Below are 15,287 nucleotides of genomic sequence, written 5' to 3'. Positions count from 1 at the left end.
GACCGTGAGGGGGAATTTCTTCCCTGTGAGAGTGACGGAGCACTGGAACAGGTTGCCCAGAGAGGTTGTGGAGTCTCCTTCTCTTGAGGTATTCAAGTCCCACCTGGATGCAACCCTGTCTACCACGCTCTAGGTGACCCTGCTGAGGTTGGACTAAATGATCTGCAGAGGTCCCTTCCAACCTTACTGATTCTATGATTCTATGATTCTTGAGGATAACATAGTGCTTTAACTTAGTTTATAACAGTAAAGCATTTATCATTTGTAGAGCACTAAAACATTCTATGCGGTTTTCAGAATAAATAAAGGCTATGAGATGCTAGTTTTACTGAAGTCAACTGCAATTCATTGAGGTTTTAAGGTCAGCATTATCTTTTCATTATCAGCCTTTAGAATATCTGGTACAATAGAATTCTGATCTATAAGTAGAACTTCTGCAAATTATTCCAGGAGAAAACAAAAAAGTACTAATGACTTCCAGGATTCTATTCTTGTTCTGTGTTCCATTAGAAACATTGTTGCATCATTTTCTCTTGCTTGTATTTGCTTTGCAACAGCATCATTCTGCTGGCATAACTGGAGTTACTTTTACTTATGCAAGTATACTTGGAAGCAGAGTCATGAACAAAACCTAGTATTTGCTAACAACAAGCAATGTGTTTTAAACAAAACACTTTGTCAGGTTCCATAAATGCACAATATATTATGAACTGTACTTCTAAAGACAATATGATTAAATATCTACAATCACAATGTCATAGTCTAGAATTTTATTAGTAGTTGTTATGCTTTAAAATTAAATTATAATGCTGTGCTCCATTTTACAGCTGTTTTTTGCAGGTTATGGTGAGCTATCTGTTATAAAGGGGAAGTATGTGATGGACTAGATATTTGATTGAGAACTGAAGTTGTCTGGCATTAGAAATACCTTTAATATGATGAAGAACATATAAAGTAATAACTTGGGCTACGAATAGCTTGATTTGGCTTGATCTGATGTGATTCAATTTTCTGATTCTGGTTTATTCTAGTGCTTTATATTTTTGTGGATATTTCCATAATAGGATACTGTTGTGAAACGTAGAAACAACTGTAGCTTAGGGGAATACTGCAAATGCTACATCTGCTTTTAACAGCAATAATTTGCAAAATTCTTTCTGAGAGTAAAAACTATAATCTGTCCATAGAAATTTCACCTTTCTGTAAAGGTGTGCAGTACACTTTAATAAAATGGTATTTTTGTAAGTCATTAAATTGGTTTTTAGGAACCTCACATTCACTTTCAATTGAACAATTATTAAACTATAAAATAAAATTGCATGATTCCTAAAACTGCAATCTGGAGTTTTACAGTCTACTATAAAGCTTTGTATTATTATAATATACTAAAGATGCTTAGACTATTAAACTTTTAAAAAATGAATTGTAAAATATTTTATCCTTGACCAAATAATTCTGAAATAGTATGCACCCAAACAGTGTATATGTACCATATTTTACTATAATGGAAAGTGTATTTATTAAAAAAAAGCATTATTTAAACTGTCATTCTAATACAGAAAATAAAACATTTTTCTATCTTTCAGTAACAGAAGTTTATTAAACCTGACTTTCAACATATTTCTACCTTTAAAATTTTTAACTAGAGAACAGATCATTAAATATAAGGTCAAATTTTAAGGAGAGCGCTATGTGCCAAAGAGACTGAACATTACCTGATGCACATCTGTGTAGCTGTGATGACAACAGAGCCATGCTGATTTACACTATCTGCAAGTTATCACCTGTATTTTGCTCCATAAATTGTAACCGAATTTGCAGTGAGCCCTATGTCCACAGAGGAAATTGAACTAAGGCTGGTAAACGAAAACAATTTTCTACTGGCTACTAATGCCTGATGTCTCACAGCAACACTAGGTCTACAGGGTATGATACTTGGCTATATCCTCAGACTGTTCCTCTGATGTCAAAAGACAGGCAAAAGGGTCCCTGTACTGAGAAATCAATCAGCTAGATTCATCAGATCTTAACTTTAGCAGGATTTCAACAAACTTGCAAAGGATCTGTCTTGTGTGGTCCTGTAATCCCTTGAGAAAGACAGTGCAGCACACAAGACAAGCGGAGTCTTATTCCGAGCAGGAGCAGCCTACACTATCATACCATAATACGGATGTATGCATACGTTAATTGCAAACAAGGTTTTTGCTATGCAGGCATCCTGTTAGCAACAGCAATGCAGGAGGACTGCTGATGGTTTTCACACCTAGAAACTCCAAGACAGCGGCCAAGCAGCCAGAGAACCTAGACCCACCCGTCTCTTATTGCAATCTAACTTTCTTCAGTTGTGTCTGGAAGGTGCAAGAAGCATGCATTAAACACAGTCATGGGGAGTCTTGTACTCCTCAGAGCACATTTTCTCAAGACCCACTCTGTCATAGTGATGAAGCAAATGAGGATTAACTTCACTGAAGTCAATGTCAATGGACAAAGCAGTCTCCAGTTTGGTGAAACAGGATTTAGTTCAGTGGTCCCCAAATCAGAAGGGTATGACAAAAGACGAAACTTTAAATTATTCCCCAGCTGTCAGATATTAATCTGTAAATGCAAAGCACACACAGACTTCTTTAGATTACACAGAACTGCTGCTGAGACAAATTAAAAAATGTTGCCTTTTTAGAATAAAAACTGCCAATAGGTATTCTGTAAATCACTTGTGTCAGCAGGCTGTCCCCATTATCTCAGCTAATCCTGGAAATAGGGGAGGCAAATTTAAATCTTCTCATATGAAACATCTAATCAACATTCTATTTTTTGGGGGGGTTGTTTTTGTTTTGGGTTTTTTTTTACAATTTGTTCTGGCATAGCAATAGATGTTTTACATTCCTGTTAATCTTTTGACCCAGACTGAAACTTTCCGAATAGGTGCAATGTCTAGTGGAAGATACCCAAATAAGAGTTCTCCTGAGGGACAGAGCTGGCAGAGCATTTGAAAGGAGAGCACTTGTTTTCCACAAAATGCAAAATAAACAGAAAGATCACAGGCTAAGTGAAGGGAGCAGGGAAAAAGGGTGTCAGACATGTGGAACAGCTAATACTGGTGCTATAAAGTTCACTTTATCTTTATTCTAGAGTACTGTTTCAGCAATTGTACTAGTCCTTCATCAACAGAACACCTACATACTGCCTGTGTTTCCTATTTCTGTTCACCCACCACCTAATTACCAATCCATGAAGCTCTACCCCTGCTGTGACTTGATCCTCGGAACATTACATTGAAGCTTTTAACCCTCTCCTAACACCTACGCATTGATTTGTAATAATAATATTTATCACACAGGTAGCTACATTAAGTAATTACAGACAGTATTTCAAACACAGGATTAGCAGACCCAGTGCTGAGGGTCTGTAACACTTAAACCTACAGTAAGCTAAAAGTACAGACATTTTCAATCTGCGAACCATGTTTAAGTCCTTGCCTCTTCAGAGAACCATTAGCTCTATCTCCTGGTTCTGTCCTAAGACTTGCCATAATAGATTTTTCTTAAAATTCTGAAAAAGTCCTTAAATTCCTTAAAGTTCTGAAATTATGGGAATTTGTGGGAATCATAGCTTTCTTCTGAGGAGGGGAAAAAAACATTTCTGAAAAGAACATTTGTATTCTAAAGACTCACAAATCATACAAGCAAACAGAAAGAATTCACTTGTCTACGTATCTAAATTTTTCTTTTCCTTCTTGTTCTCCACAAAACATCTGTGCATTTTAATTCATATCTTATATATTTCTTTTTATTTTTGCTGCTGAGAACACAAAAATATTCACATTCTAGACTTGCCTGTCTTCAGACCAGAGGGGCATGCATCTCATCTATATCTGTGCCCACTGCCCACACTTCTTCAGAAGCACAGAAACTTTAAATTCCCTCAAAGCTGAATTAAGATTTACTAGATCAAGACACTTATAATACATGTGAAAACAGAAAAGTACAGAACTAGCTACAGAGCTGATACATTTTGATGCCCAAAGCTAGACTGAAATGTCCGTAACTACTGCAATTTCTATCATCTTGAGTTTTGTGCAAAATGTCCTCTAAATTATTATAGCGAACCCCCTAAAAAGCCTGCATTTTTTATTTATCTATAATGATGCTGTAGTAACATTTGGTCAAATCTACTCTAATCTATTCACTCGAATTTTATATTATATAATATTTCAGTTCCCTGCACTAAATGCAGAAATAGTAATTTCCTTGAAGAATACTTTGGGGAGTACACAGTCAAATTCATCTTTTTGTCCTTTTCAAATAATCCAACATGATGGATCAAGCAGTGGTGGTAGAATGCTACACTGAAACGCTACAATCTTTTTCTGGATTGGAGTGCCAAAAACAGGTTGTGATTGAGAAGGAGAAACAAAATGTCAGTTAAATAGAAAGCATTAAAGTACAGCTATGAGAGAGAAGATAGGGATGACAATTGCTTAATAAAATCTGTCTTCATACAGACGAAATTGTTGGTATTCACACCTTTTCTTTCTTTTTGTACAAAATAGCTTACAAATTTTTTTATATCCGTTGTTGATCATCCTTTGCATGGTATTTAGCATCCTTAAAAATATTTGAATTTAGCATTTTATATAAAGCTAATCATTATTTATTCTTTGCCTGTCATTAGCAAATTTTCTTATAGGTTTATAAAAATTTATAAAAGAGCTTGTAAGATGCTTCCTGAAGTTAATCGGCTTCCTGGAAAAGATGGAGCACAGACTTAATTTGGGGATAGAAATAAGAGTATATTATATTACAGAAAGTAATGCATATGCAAACACAAAATAAGCATATAACAGAAATCAACATACCTCTGCACCAAAGTGAAATAAGAAAAGTACTGCAATAATAGGAGAACATAAAAATGCTTGTAACAATGGTAATTTTAAATGAAGAATCACTTCTATATGGTTCATGGAAGCAAAAATGATATAGAAGTTCTTCAACTGGTATTTGAAATAAATGCTGAATTCTGATGAAAAGCCAGTATCATGCATTGTCTTTAAGCACTCATAACCCTTCCAGATTCCCAGGTATGTAGGTATGCGAGAGAACACAGCACAATGATGAAGCCATTAGTGTACTCTTAGCGTGTTCGTGCTTTTCATATGACCCCTTTGAACAAGTCAGAAAAAAATGTACCAAAAATTGCCCAGACGGTGACACTTTTGGCAGATTAGTTAATGTCTTATATTTTACACCCTCAAGAGGTTAGTATTTGTTCATTTCTATGGCTATTTATACCCATCAATCATTTCCTGCTCTTTTCTCCCTTACAGTATTTATTTCTATGGCAATTTATACTAATCAATCCCTTCCTGCTCTTTCCTCTTTTACTGTATTTTTCAAATGGACTAACTGCAAGATGTAGCCTTGACCCATCTCAGTGATAATTTTCTTCTCTCTGGTCTGTCACTGTCTTTTTGTGCAGAAGCAAATGCTTTTAATTCTACTTTTCACAATATTTTGGCTAATTCCCTTTTTGAAATCTTTCAGCTCAAATGCTAAGTGTATAACAAAGTCCTTCAGAATGTTTTTGGATGCACAAGTGCATGTTTTGAAAACACTACAATGGCATACTCTTCACAGAAGGAAAGTCTTGGAATGAACACGCTTGTCCAAATGCAATATGAATGCCTCCCGTTCTTTTGTAAAATCTGAATTGAGGTTTATGTCTCACATGCAAAGTGGTGCCACACTGTCCAGCAAGTACAGGACTCTTTTTTTAAAAAGAAGGAGAGGAAGAGAGCTTGGTTTGGTTCATTTTGTAAATTATTTTTTGAAAAATGCAAAATGAAAAATACAAAAGATTTGTTCTTTGTGTTCCAATTCTGACACAGGAAAGCAACTAGCACCAGCATATTGTATTTCACAAGAAAAAAACTGCTTGATTCACATAACTTTGGTGACCTTTCAGTACAGACATCTCTACAGCTTCTACAAACCAGCAGATCATTTATTTAAACCAAGTTGTTTTCCCCAGAGATCTTTACTTCTTGTGTCATTACTGATCAAGTATATCACGGGTACATTTGAAGTTTGACAAACTGATGTGGGATGTGTCTTTAAAATGCCAGAGGATCAGGAGTAAGGTTGAGAGGACAGGGAAAGAATTTAATTCATTTTCAAGATACTCAGACATATATTCAGGGCTGGGGAATATTTGCAAGTCAAACAGAAACCAATGGGATTTGTGATTGCTTGTCATTTCTTCAGTTCATTATTTATCATATGTACTTTGGTAGCATCTGGAGGCCTTATTCTATAAGGGACTGACAAATACTGGAGGCAAACATGATTTCTGCCATAAAACAGCTTTTTAATATAACATGAAGTGAATTAAAAATATCCCGTCAAGCTCTTGCTTTAAATACAAGATGTTCCATGTTCCAGGTTTAAAAGATTAAATAACTTTAAGTCTATTTTTTTCTAGTTAAATGACTACTGCATATGGGAATGCTGTGCCTACAACTATCACTCTCTTATCCATACCTTACAAAGCTTAACTAATAACGAATGTACAGTTATGCAAAAATAGGATCAAAATTAAATAATCTAAACTCACCACCATCTACCACTAAATCCATATACTTTGGGACTCAGTAATGCCAGTAGCTGTTATAAGTCATCTGAAATTTGCCAATGTGAGATGCAAAGTAAATGAAAAAAAATGAATTAAGATGAGAGTGGTGAAAGAAAAATGAAGTGAAATACATTTCTGAGATATATGAACTATCCCTTGAGGTGAATGTGGAAACTCTGATACTGTTTAACCTGTAGAGTACAGAATCAAATGTTTTATAATCAAGTGAAATGTGAATGTTATCTTATAAGAAGACAATGAGTTTGGAAGTTTATGTGAATTGAGGATAAAGGTATCTTCATACCAGATGAAACTTTTAAACCTTGAACTTTGAGACTTTCATTAATACCATATAGCAATTGCTCTTCTGTAAGGATACAGCTAAAAATGGGCCAAACTGATCTACCCCGACTTAATTTGGTATCCTTAAGCCACTGGAAATTTTTATAATAAAAGATGTATTTTTTAATATAGGATTTCTACAACCTTCAGGCCTAGAAATGCTTTCAGTTTACATTTCTTTTTAGCTCAAGCCCTTTCCTGCCTAGATTTTGCAGTTCTCTCCTCCCCACATTTTCCAGGCTTTCTAAGAGCTGCATATACGGTCTTCAGCAAGTGGTCAGCCTCTTTAATAACCAGAATCAGCAACATATTATGAACTGGCTGTCTGAAGTGCCAAGGAATACTGCATCCGTCGGCCAAAGACTTGCATTCAACTCAACAGAGTACCTGAACCAGCACAGCTTGTATCTTTGTCCACTTTTTGCACCATGTAGTTTGTAGCATCCCATATTCCCCAACATCTACACCTACTAAGCCTAAATAACAAGTTTAATTGCGCTAACGTAGCAAAGTAACTGGAATAAGGCAGTATGACATGCTAGCTCACATTAAGACTTACTTTTGAATTTGGATTATGCAGGGGATTAATTTCATCTGACCTACACTGGCAGACACGTAGACTGGTCTGGAGAGTGCCATGTTCATACCCAAAACTGTGATTACAAAATAAATCCTATGCTCTGTTTCTGAACCATGGTGCCAATGTAATCTACTCTGAAATATGCATGTTTTTAACCTAAAATATGAGTCCCTGGTATTTTACAATGTATCAAGCTTGTAACTATAATGGTAGAATAAAAAGAAATTTTAATCAAAGTGGGTATCTATTTATTCAACATATATGTATCTGTGAACAATTTTCTTCTCTCTACTGCAGCAACTACAAGGCTCTCTTACCTGCAAGTTTGCACATGCTGGGGAATCATTGTGTGTGGGTATTTCATTGTTAGTTGTCTCTGAATCCATATTTTTAAGTCTGGAAGCTGTTGTAGTTGTGGCTGTAGTGGTCTGTACGGGTAGGATTGGCTGCCACACATTCACATCAGTGCCATTGCCAAAGGCCTGAATTGCATTTTCTGTAAAAATACATTACAGATGAATTTCAACTTATAAACAAATGGTGGAAAGTAGAAATGATATTTCTTTAAAATCAATGCTAGAGAGTACAGGTAAATGGAATATTGGTCTTCCATGGAAAATGTTTATATATAAAAATACAGTTTTTATTTTGAAAAGTAAATTAATTTTCGACACATCAGAAACATGAACTATGAGGATTCATAATTAATAATAACATCTCTAATCTGAAATGTCATGTTCTGTGCAATGTTCTCAGTCATTCCTGACAGAAGCTATAAAACTTACTGTAATCATATTTGCTACCATCTAAAAGCCTAAAAAATTTACTATTGAGATTTAAAATTTAGGTTGAATGTTATGTCCTACTTCAGACAGGTGATGTTACACAGCAAACTACAGAGAGCAGCCAAAATATCAATTTCTACAGCTTGTTGTGTTAACCAGTATGTCCATAACTACAAAATGGTTTAACTAAGACAATCTTTTCCTTATAATTTTAAATCAAAATCTGCATAATTAGGTGAGGAAAGCATGTTTCAACTAAAACTTGGGAATATAAAAGTTAAAAACACAGATTCATGGGATTAAAGAGTGTGTTTTCAGCAAGCTTAAATTGGTTGCTGTTTTATAAACATATAGAGAAACAGTTTTTAATCAGGTCTTTGGGGAGTCAACATGGATTTAGGGATTTCTTATTTCAGATTCATTGTATAAGAAATCAAACAATTTCACTAGGGATTAACACGTAGAAGTTATTAATACTACTTCTCATTGGCATTCCTTGCCTCATAAAATAATTTACGGTTAATTCTCATTTGAGAAAGATGTATTTTATTCTAATATTAGTTCTAAGAACTCCAAAATGCACAGAGATGGATTTATAAAAGGAACTACAATTAGATAGCTTGATGGAGACAAAGTGGAAACAAAGGAGTGATATTTTTACTGGTTTTACCTAAAAAAGGCAACGTACAAAGCTATATATTCCACACAAAGTATTCATAACTGTCTGAATGCCGTTGTAAATTCAACACTGTTTCCATTATTGTAAGAATCACAAAAATATATACAGTCCTTCCACCTTCCTAAACAAAAAAAGGTTTTGTAATTATCCATCTTTAATTATTTCTTCAGTGGTCCAAATTGTCATAATATTTTTTAAATATATTTCGCACATATATCCACAAAATACCATATAACTGTAAAAATATGCTTGAAATATCTAACTGCTCTAATGAAGGGCTCTTTCAATACTCTCTGTTAACTCATTGCTTTATGTTTTTCCTTCCACTTGCCAATTCTTTTTACCTGCTGCAATATAAAGCAGGTGTGAGCAAATCCTTCAAAAATCATTTAAGTATCTTGACTCCCATTCAATTCAGCAGGAATTCTAGAGCATGCAAGCATTTGTAGGGATCAGGCTATAGTGATAAGAATAACTGAAAAATGAACACATTGTCAGGACATTTGCTTTTGGAGTAATGAAAATAAAATCTTAAGATGGATTTCCAGAATTTTATATGCATCAAACCATACATGCAGAGGCAGTAATTAGAATTACAGTGATGTTTTCAGTAAACTTGTACCTTTGAATAAACCAGAAAAGAGTATAAGCAATGTAATATACAGTCCCAAATTTAGGGTGCAGTGTATTTTATTTGTGCCCTATTAGATCTGAGCCACTTTCACAGTTCTGATATAAGATCCATTTTCTGTAAGCCTATATAGATACACATTTTCAAACATATTTAAATAGAAAAGCCAAGTGCCTCAATACCATATTTAACTTTATTGGGAATAGTCACTAAAACAGACTGGAATTTTTGCGAGTATTTCACATCAACCTTTCAAAAGCAATATTTCAATTTCAGTTTCAACTTAATTTCTGTTGCAAAAAGCTTTTTCTACTAGTGGAATTTCTGGGAAACAGCATACAGAGATGCAAGAAAGGCCAAGATTTCAGGTGTTTATGTGGGACATGGGAGACTCAGGTTCATATTCCAGCTCCACATCATGCACAGTATGAATGTGCTCCTAGGTTTCCTGCTTTCTGAATCCCCTAATCCTCAGGCTATTGCCTAGCCTAGAGTGCAGGTGTCTGTTGTCTGAGTTGTTCCACTTCACATAAATAACCAAATATTTAAGTTAGATTTTCTACATTTTCTGTAAATACACTGGTGTTCTCCTTAGTCTGAAGATGAACAATATTCTAGCAAAAAAAAGCAATAAGAAATTTCCAAAGGTTCAGTTTTATACTACTGTGGAAAAATTTTGTTTTTTGGCAAAAAAAAGAAGGGGTCTTTTAATTCCTCAGACAATAAACAAATGCCATTTTTCCAGGCACTGAAAGGCTGTTAATGACAATTAGAATAAGAAAAAAATTGAACTTTTCCCCTTCTTTGTGAGGGAAATAACATTTTATTAAACCAGAATCACCTTTGATTTCTTCATGAATAAGAGGTCTCATAGTTAAGAGGACTACAATTTGTCTTGCAGTGACCTCTAAAGTTGTTGATTTGTCTTCATTAAAGTAGCAAAAGAGAGGACAAAGGATTGGTGTGTCTTCAAGGTTTAAAAGGAACCTGTAGCATTATAGCAATTAATACATTCACAAATGAATAAAATCTGAAGTAAAACACTATACACAAATGGTAGCACTGTTAGGTTTGAAGGAAGTCATGCTATATTTTTAATTGCTCTTTTATAAAATCACAGTCTGAATTGTTTTTTTTAATTAAATGATCTTTATTAATCATTCCAATCTTCCAAAGCTTACTAAATAAAATAGCAATTTGGGTCACTCTCTTTTTGTTCACGTAGCTCACTATGTTTTAACAAAAGTGCTGCTTGCCAAGAAACTATGAGCAGAGGTTTTTAGATCCTGTCCTAAAATGCAGACTTAGCCCTGCATTAGCGGTAACATAAGTATACAGGACTGAATGGGACATTTTTGATCACTGAGTTTATTCTCTATTTTTGCAAAGAGTGAAAATATATGATTCTTCTCATAACCTGATGAAGTCTGAAATTTAAAATAAAAATATTTTTTCCCTTGAAAACTCCTTTCGGAAGTCTCCCTGGCAACTTTACAGTGATGGTTAAAAATATTCCAATTTCAAGCGTAAATACGCGTGGCCAATAATTTCCCTTTTTGATCTTATGCCAACATTGTCTTACAGCTTAAGTAATTCTCTTCTCTCCCTTTGCTTGCCTCTATAGTGTAATTTCAGAGGACAGTCATGCACTCTTTCAACTTTTGCTCTGCTAGGCGAGGGAAGCCAAGCTCTTTTGGTCTCTTCATTTATCTGAAATTAAAACTCCGGTGCACGCTCCACATCACGCCACAGCTGCTCCAGGCAGACAGGAAATTTGAAAAGAGAACCTGCCAAAATCAACTCCACTAAGCCATTCTGAAATTTATAATAGCCTCTAATTTGAAAGTGAGTTTGACTGAATAAAAAAAATCAGTAGGTTAACAAAATCTTGAAAACAGGTACCATCAAGACTCATGTTGAAAACAGGCACTTGAGATTAAATAGCCTAAAAAAACTGAAGGTTGGCCATAAATTGCACACACAATGCAATTTATACTTACCTACAGCAAATCCTTCATAAACTACATTTCTCTTTTATATGAAATTCTTAAACGGTACACAAGCCCTTCAGGTACTTCATTTTTTTGGTACAGATGCTCCCTGACTGTTAAGGTCAAAATATGATCTGTGATGTAAACATTTTTCTATATGATACACCTTTGTTATTTGGATTTTTTTCCAACAGCTTCTCGTGTTTGAAATCCTAAACATAAACCATAGAATCAAGCATATTTGCTCAAGTTCTTTTACTTACAGCAGAATCATGCTTATGAAGTGCAGAGATTTCCTTGATGTATCATGACATACTTAAATGGTAAAACAATTTCAGAAGAACACAATAAAATATATTTAAAGACATCTTATAATTTTGTACTCACTAAGGCATGTGTTGTCCTGGAAAAAATTCAGAAATTTCATGCATTCATCTATATCATTACCGCTGTTGCTGCAGTCACACCACGGAGCAACGCTGAGACTACTCGAGTCTATGTAGTTTGGTGTCATCACCGTGCCTATGAGCAAACAGTAAAGTACAATACTGTGAGCAATCATTGTAATGAAACAGACTAGGAACACAAGAAACAACAGTTTGAATGTCATATATTCAGAGCTGTAATCACAATACAGATCAATGTTAGGGCTCTAAACTGTGGCCTTAAAAGAGTTCCTGTCTCCCTTTGCCATCTGATCCCCTGTCCTGTACACCCATTCGCTTTCGCTGAAAGAGAAAAAGGGTTTATTTGGACAAGTTTATACTGTAATACCACGTAGAGCTCCATCAGTAGGATTGAGAATCAGAAAATTGTGGCACAGGAGTTGGAAGGACTGGGTAGGGGCAGGAACCTCTTTAAAGGGCTTTGCTGCTAAAGTAATTACATGTGGACTTGCATCCTGACAGTCACACTGAATATTAGCACCCATTTTTCTTCCTTGTTTGTTTTTTTCCCTCATTTTTCTTCTAGTAGCAAATAAATGGTTGAAATGAAACATCTAGACCTGAGTTTTCTCTCTGAGTCTGCAGCCAGCCTGAAAGAACAGTTCTGAAATGCATGAACAAGGAGACCACTAGTCATACTGAGAAGAATCCTAATACATCTTGAACAGATTATGGGGATGAACAAAGCAAAAAGATAATCAGTATGCATAAAAAGGTACAGGAGATTTTTTTGCAGGTAACAAATCACTATTATTCTTGCTTTTAGTGCCACTACTTTTTAAGTATAGCAGTTGTTACCTAAAAATTGTCGGCAACTTACAACAGTAGGATTTTGTAACTCTAACAAATCCTTGGGTAAATACTCTCACATTTACATAACAACTCAAATCTATCAAGAACTGGATGAAACCAAAGAATGTGTTCTATGTCCAAAAAAAAAAAATACAGAGAGTGCCTACTATCAGGTAGCTAATACATGATCAGCACTTAATAAAACCAGTAGTCTCAGTGAAGACGTTGCCCTGATAGACCATTGATTTCAAAGTCCCCTAAGGACTTTATTTTATTTGTCTCATCAAGCAGAAAAAAGTAAACAGAAAGAGGCAGCTATTCCAGAGGTGCATTGAGGACAGCATTTTCAAGAAACAAGTTGCTCACTTAGTAAACTACAGTTCTAGGACAGGCCATATATCACATCTCCTTGAACCTGACATCGAAGCAGTCATTAGGAAGATGGACTAGATGAAGGATAAATATTAGAGACCCATAGTGTACATTAGAAAAGAAAATTTTGCCCATAGGTCCAGGGTTCAAGAGTCTTTAATACCAGTGGGGAAAGGTCTATCCAACACCAAGCTAAAAGAGGAAACATCAGAAATAACAGAAATCATAGAATGATGTCAAATAGCTTTTCGGTCACCAAGTGCCATGGGGAACTGAACACATCAATCCACAAACTTTTTCATACATGAAGTGGGAAACAAAGGAGAACAGACATTAAGGGCTGGCCTGAGAAAGGCTGAAATATATGTCAAGATAAATGTAAAACAAATGCAGTCAGTAAAATAATCTTTTGTCTCGTTTTGCAGTACAAATTGCAAAATTTAACAGATAGTTCCAGTAATAATTGCTCAAATTCTACATGAGATCAGCACATGGGTAAACAGCACAGTTGAAAATTTATTAAATGGAGGTGAAGAATTTAGTAAAATAGACAAATATCACTTGCACCACTAATGAATACTTGAAAGTAAATAAATAAGAATGTTCTTAAATTAAAATAAAACAAATGAAAATAAATAGCCATTATTTGTTTGATCATTCAGCACATTTTTTCAACTTATGTGATACTCATGACTTGAAAAGAAGTGAGGTAAAATGAAAAGATTTTGCAAATGGAAAGAAAATTCAAAAAAATGCTAAGTAGCAAATACTCAGTGAAGGTTTAAGAAAATATAAAAGTATTAAGGAAGCTAAAAAAGTTACTAAGGTAAGATTTTCTCATCTCAAAGAGGTAATGAGGTCATTAAAATGGGTCTAGACAGAAACAGAAACCAAGCTACGATTAGGGCTGATAGACACGAGAAAGACAGGACAAGGAATGTGTACATACAGCACACAAACTGTACATCCAGCTAAAACACAGTGGCTGAAAGAGCAGCCAGTAGAAAATCAGTCTGTCATTTAAACCTGGGGGCAGATGTGAACCCAAGCGGATTATAAGCTTGATTTCCTGGGGTAGATTTTCTTTCTCTTTTTTTTTTTTTTTTTTTGCCTTCAAAGAGTGTGTGTGTGTGCGTGTGTGTGTGCACGCACATGCGTGCGAGCACATGTGTGTGTCTGTGTATGTGTTTGGCTGTTTCCCTGCTAGCTGGCATCTTGGAAATTCGGCTAAAGGATACTAACAAATCAGAGAAACCATAGTGGGTGGCAGTAGAATGGGTGATACTAGGCTTACTATGTTCCCTATATCAAATAGTTACCCAGTGGTCTCAATAGCAGGCAGTCAGGTCTCTGTATGTTAGTTAAAAGCAGAATTGACCCGAACACACTCAAGAGGTAGCTCAGGCCAGGATCAGTTAAGAATGAGGAGATGGATGGTGGGTCCAGGAAGGAGGGCATGTGAGCGACGTTCCTTTGACCCTCATGTGACACTGAAGAAATGAAATCCAATGACAGAATTGGCGGAAGACCAGCAAAGGCTGCCAAATGCAGCAAGCATCAAGACCTGAATAACAAGAAAGTCAAAAGAGCAGACAGTCCCTTTCGCAGGTTGGAGGTAGAAAATAGCTCAGCAAGTAAGGATTATCATAGAAATCATTGGACCTAGTCTTAAACATTGGATACAGGATTGGGAAGTATGCACCCTGTTCCGCAATTCCACAAATTCTTGTGAAATTCCACAGAATTCCAAGGAAATTAGATAGATTTTGCTGAAACCTTGAAAATTTGTCAGTAAATGAATGTTAAAGTATATTTTTAAGTCATCAGCTTCAGCAAATTTATGTGGGAGTGCAGACAGGTCTAGATGGCTTAACTAGGCTGCAACTACTGCACAGGGTCTCAAACATGGGTATCTCCTGTTTTATTTTACATTTCATAACCTTCATCTCTTCCCTTTATAGCATTTAAAAAATATTAATTGATCTTTAGAACAAGGAGCCAAAAGTAATACAATAAGTTTTTCAAAATTCCTGTAAAATAAA

At 35.3% G+C, this 15,287-nt stretch overlaps 1 protein-coding gene across 1 annotated transcript in view; it reads right to left on the bottom strand.

Moving 5' to 3' along the window:
• Positions 1 to 15,287, bottom strand: part of GFRA1 (GDNF family receptor alpha 1) — a 136,011-nt gene that overhangs the window by 16,027 nt on the left and 104,697 nt on the right. The window contains exons 6-7 of the mRNA XM_062580204.1: positions 12,023 to 12,157; positions 7,867 to 8,045 (exon numbers count right to left, since the gene is read on the bottom strand). Coding sequence (XP_062436188.1) covers positions 7,867 to 8,045; positions 12,023 to 12,157 — 314 coding nt within the window. The remainder of the gene's footprint in view (positions 1 to 7,866; positions 8,046 to 12,022; positions 12,158 to 15,287) is intronic.

Source organism: Rhea pennata, chromosome 7 (assembly GCF_028389875.1).
Source record: "Rhea pennata isolate bPtePen1 chromosome 7, bPtePen1.pri, whole genome shotgun sequence".
NCBI lineage: Eukaryota > Metazoa > Chordata > Aves > Rheiformes > Rheidae > Rhea > Rhea pennata.
The sequence above is the reverse complement of the archived record's forward strand: the minus strand, read 5'-3'. Positions and strand labels throughout refer to the sequence as shown.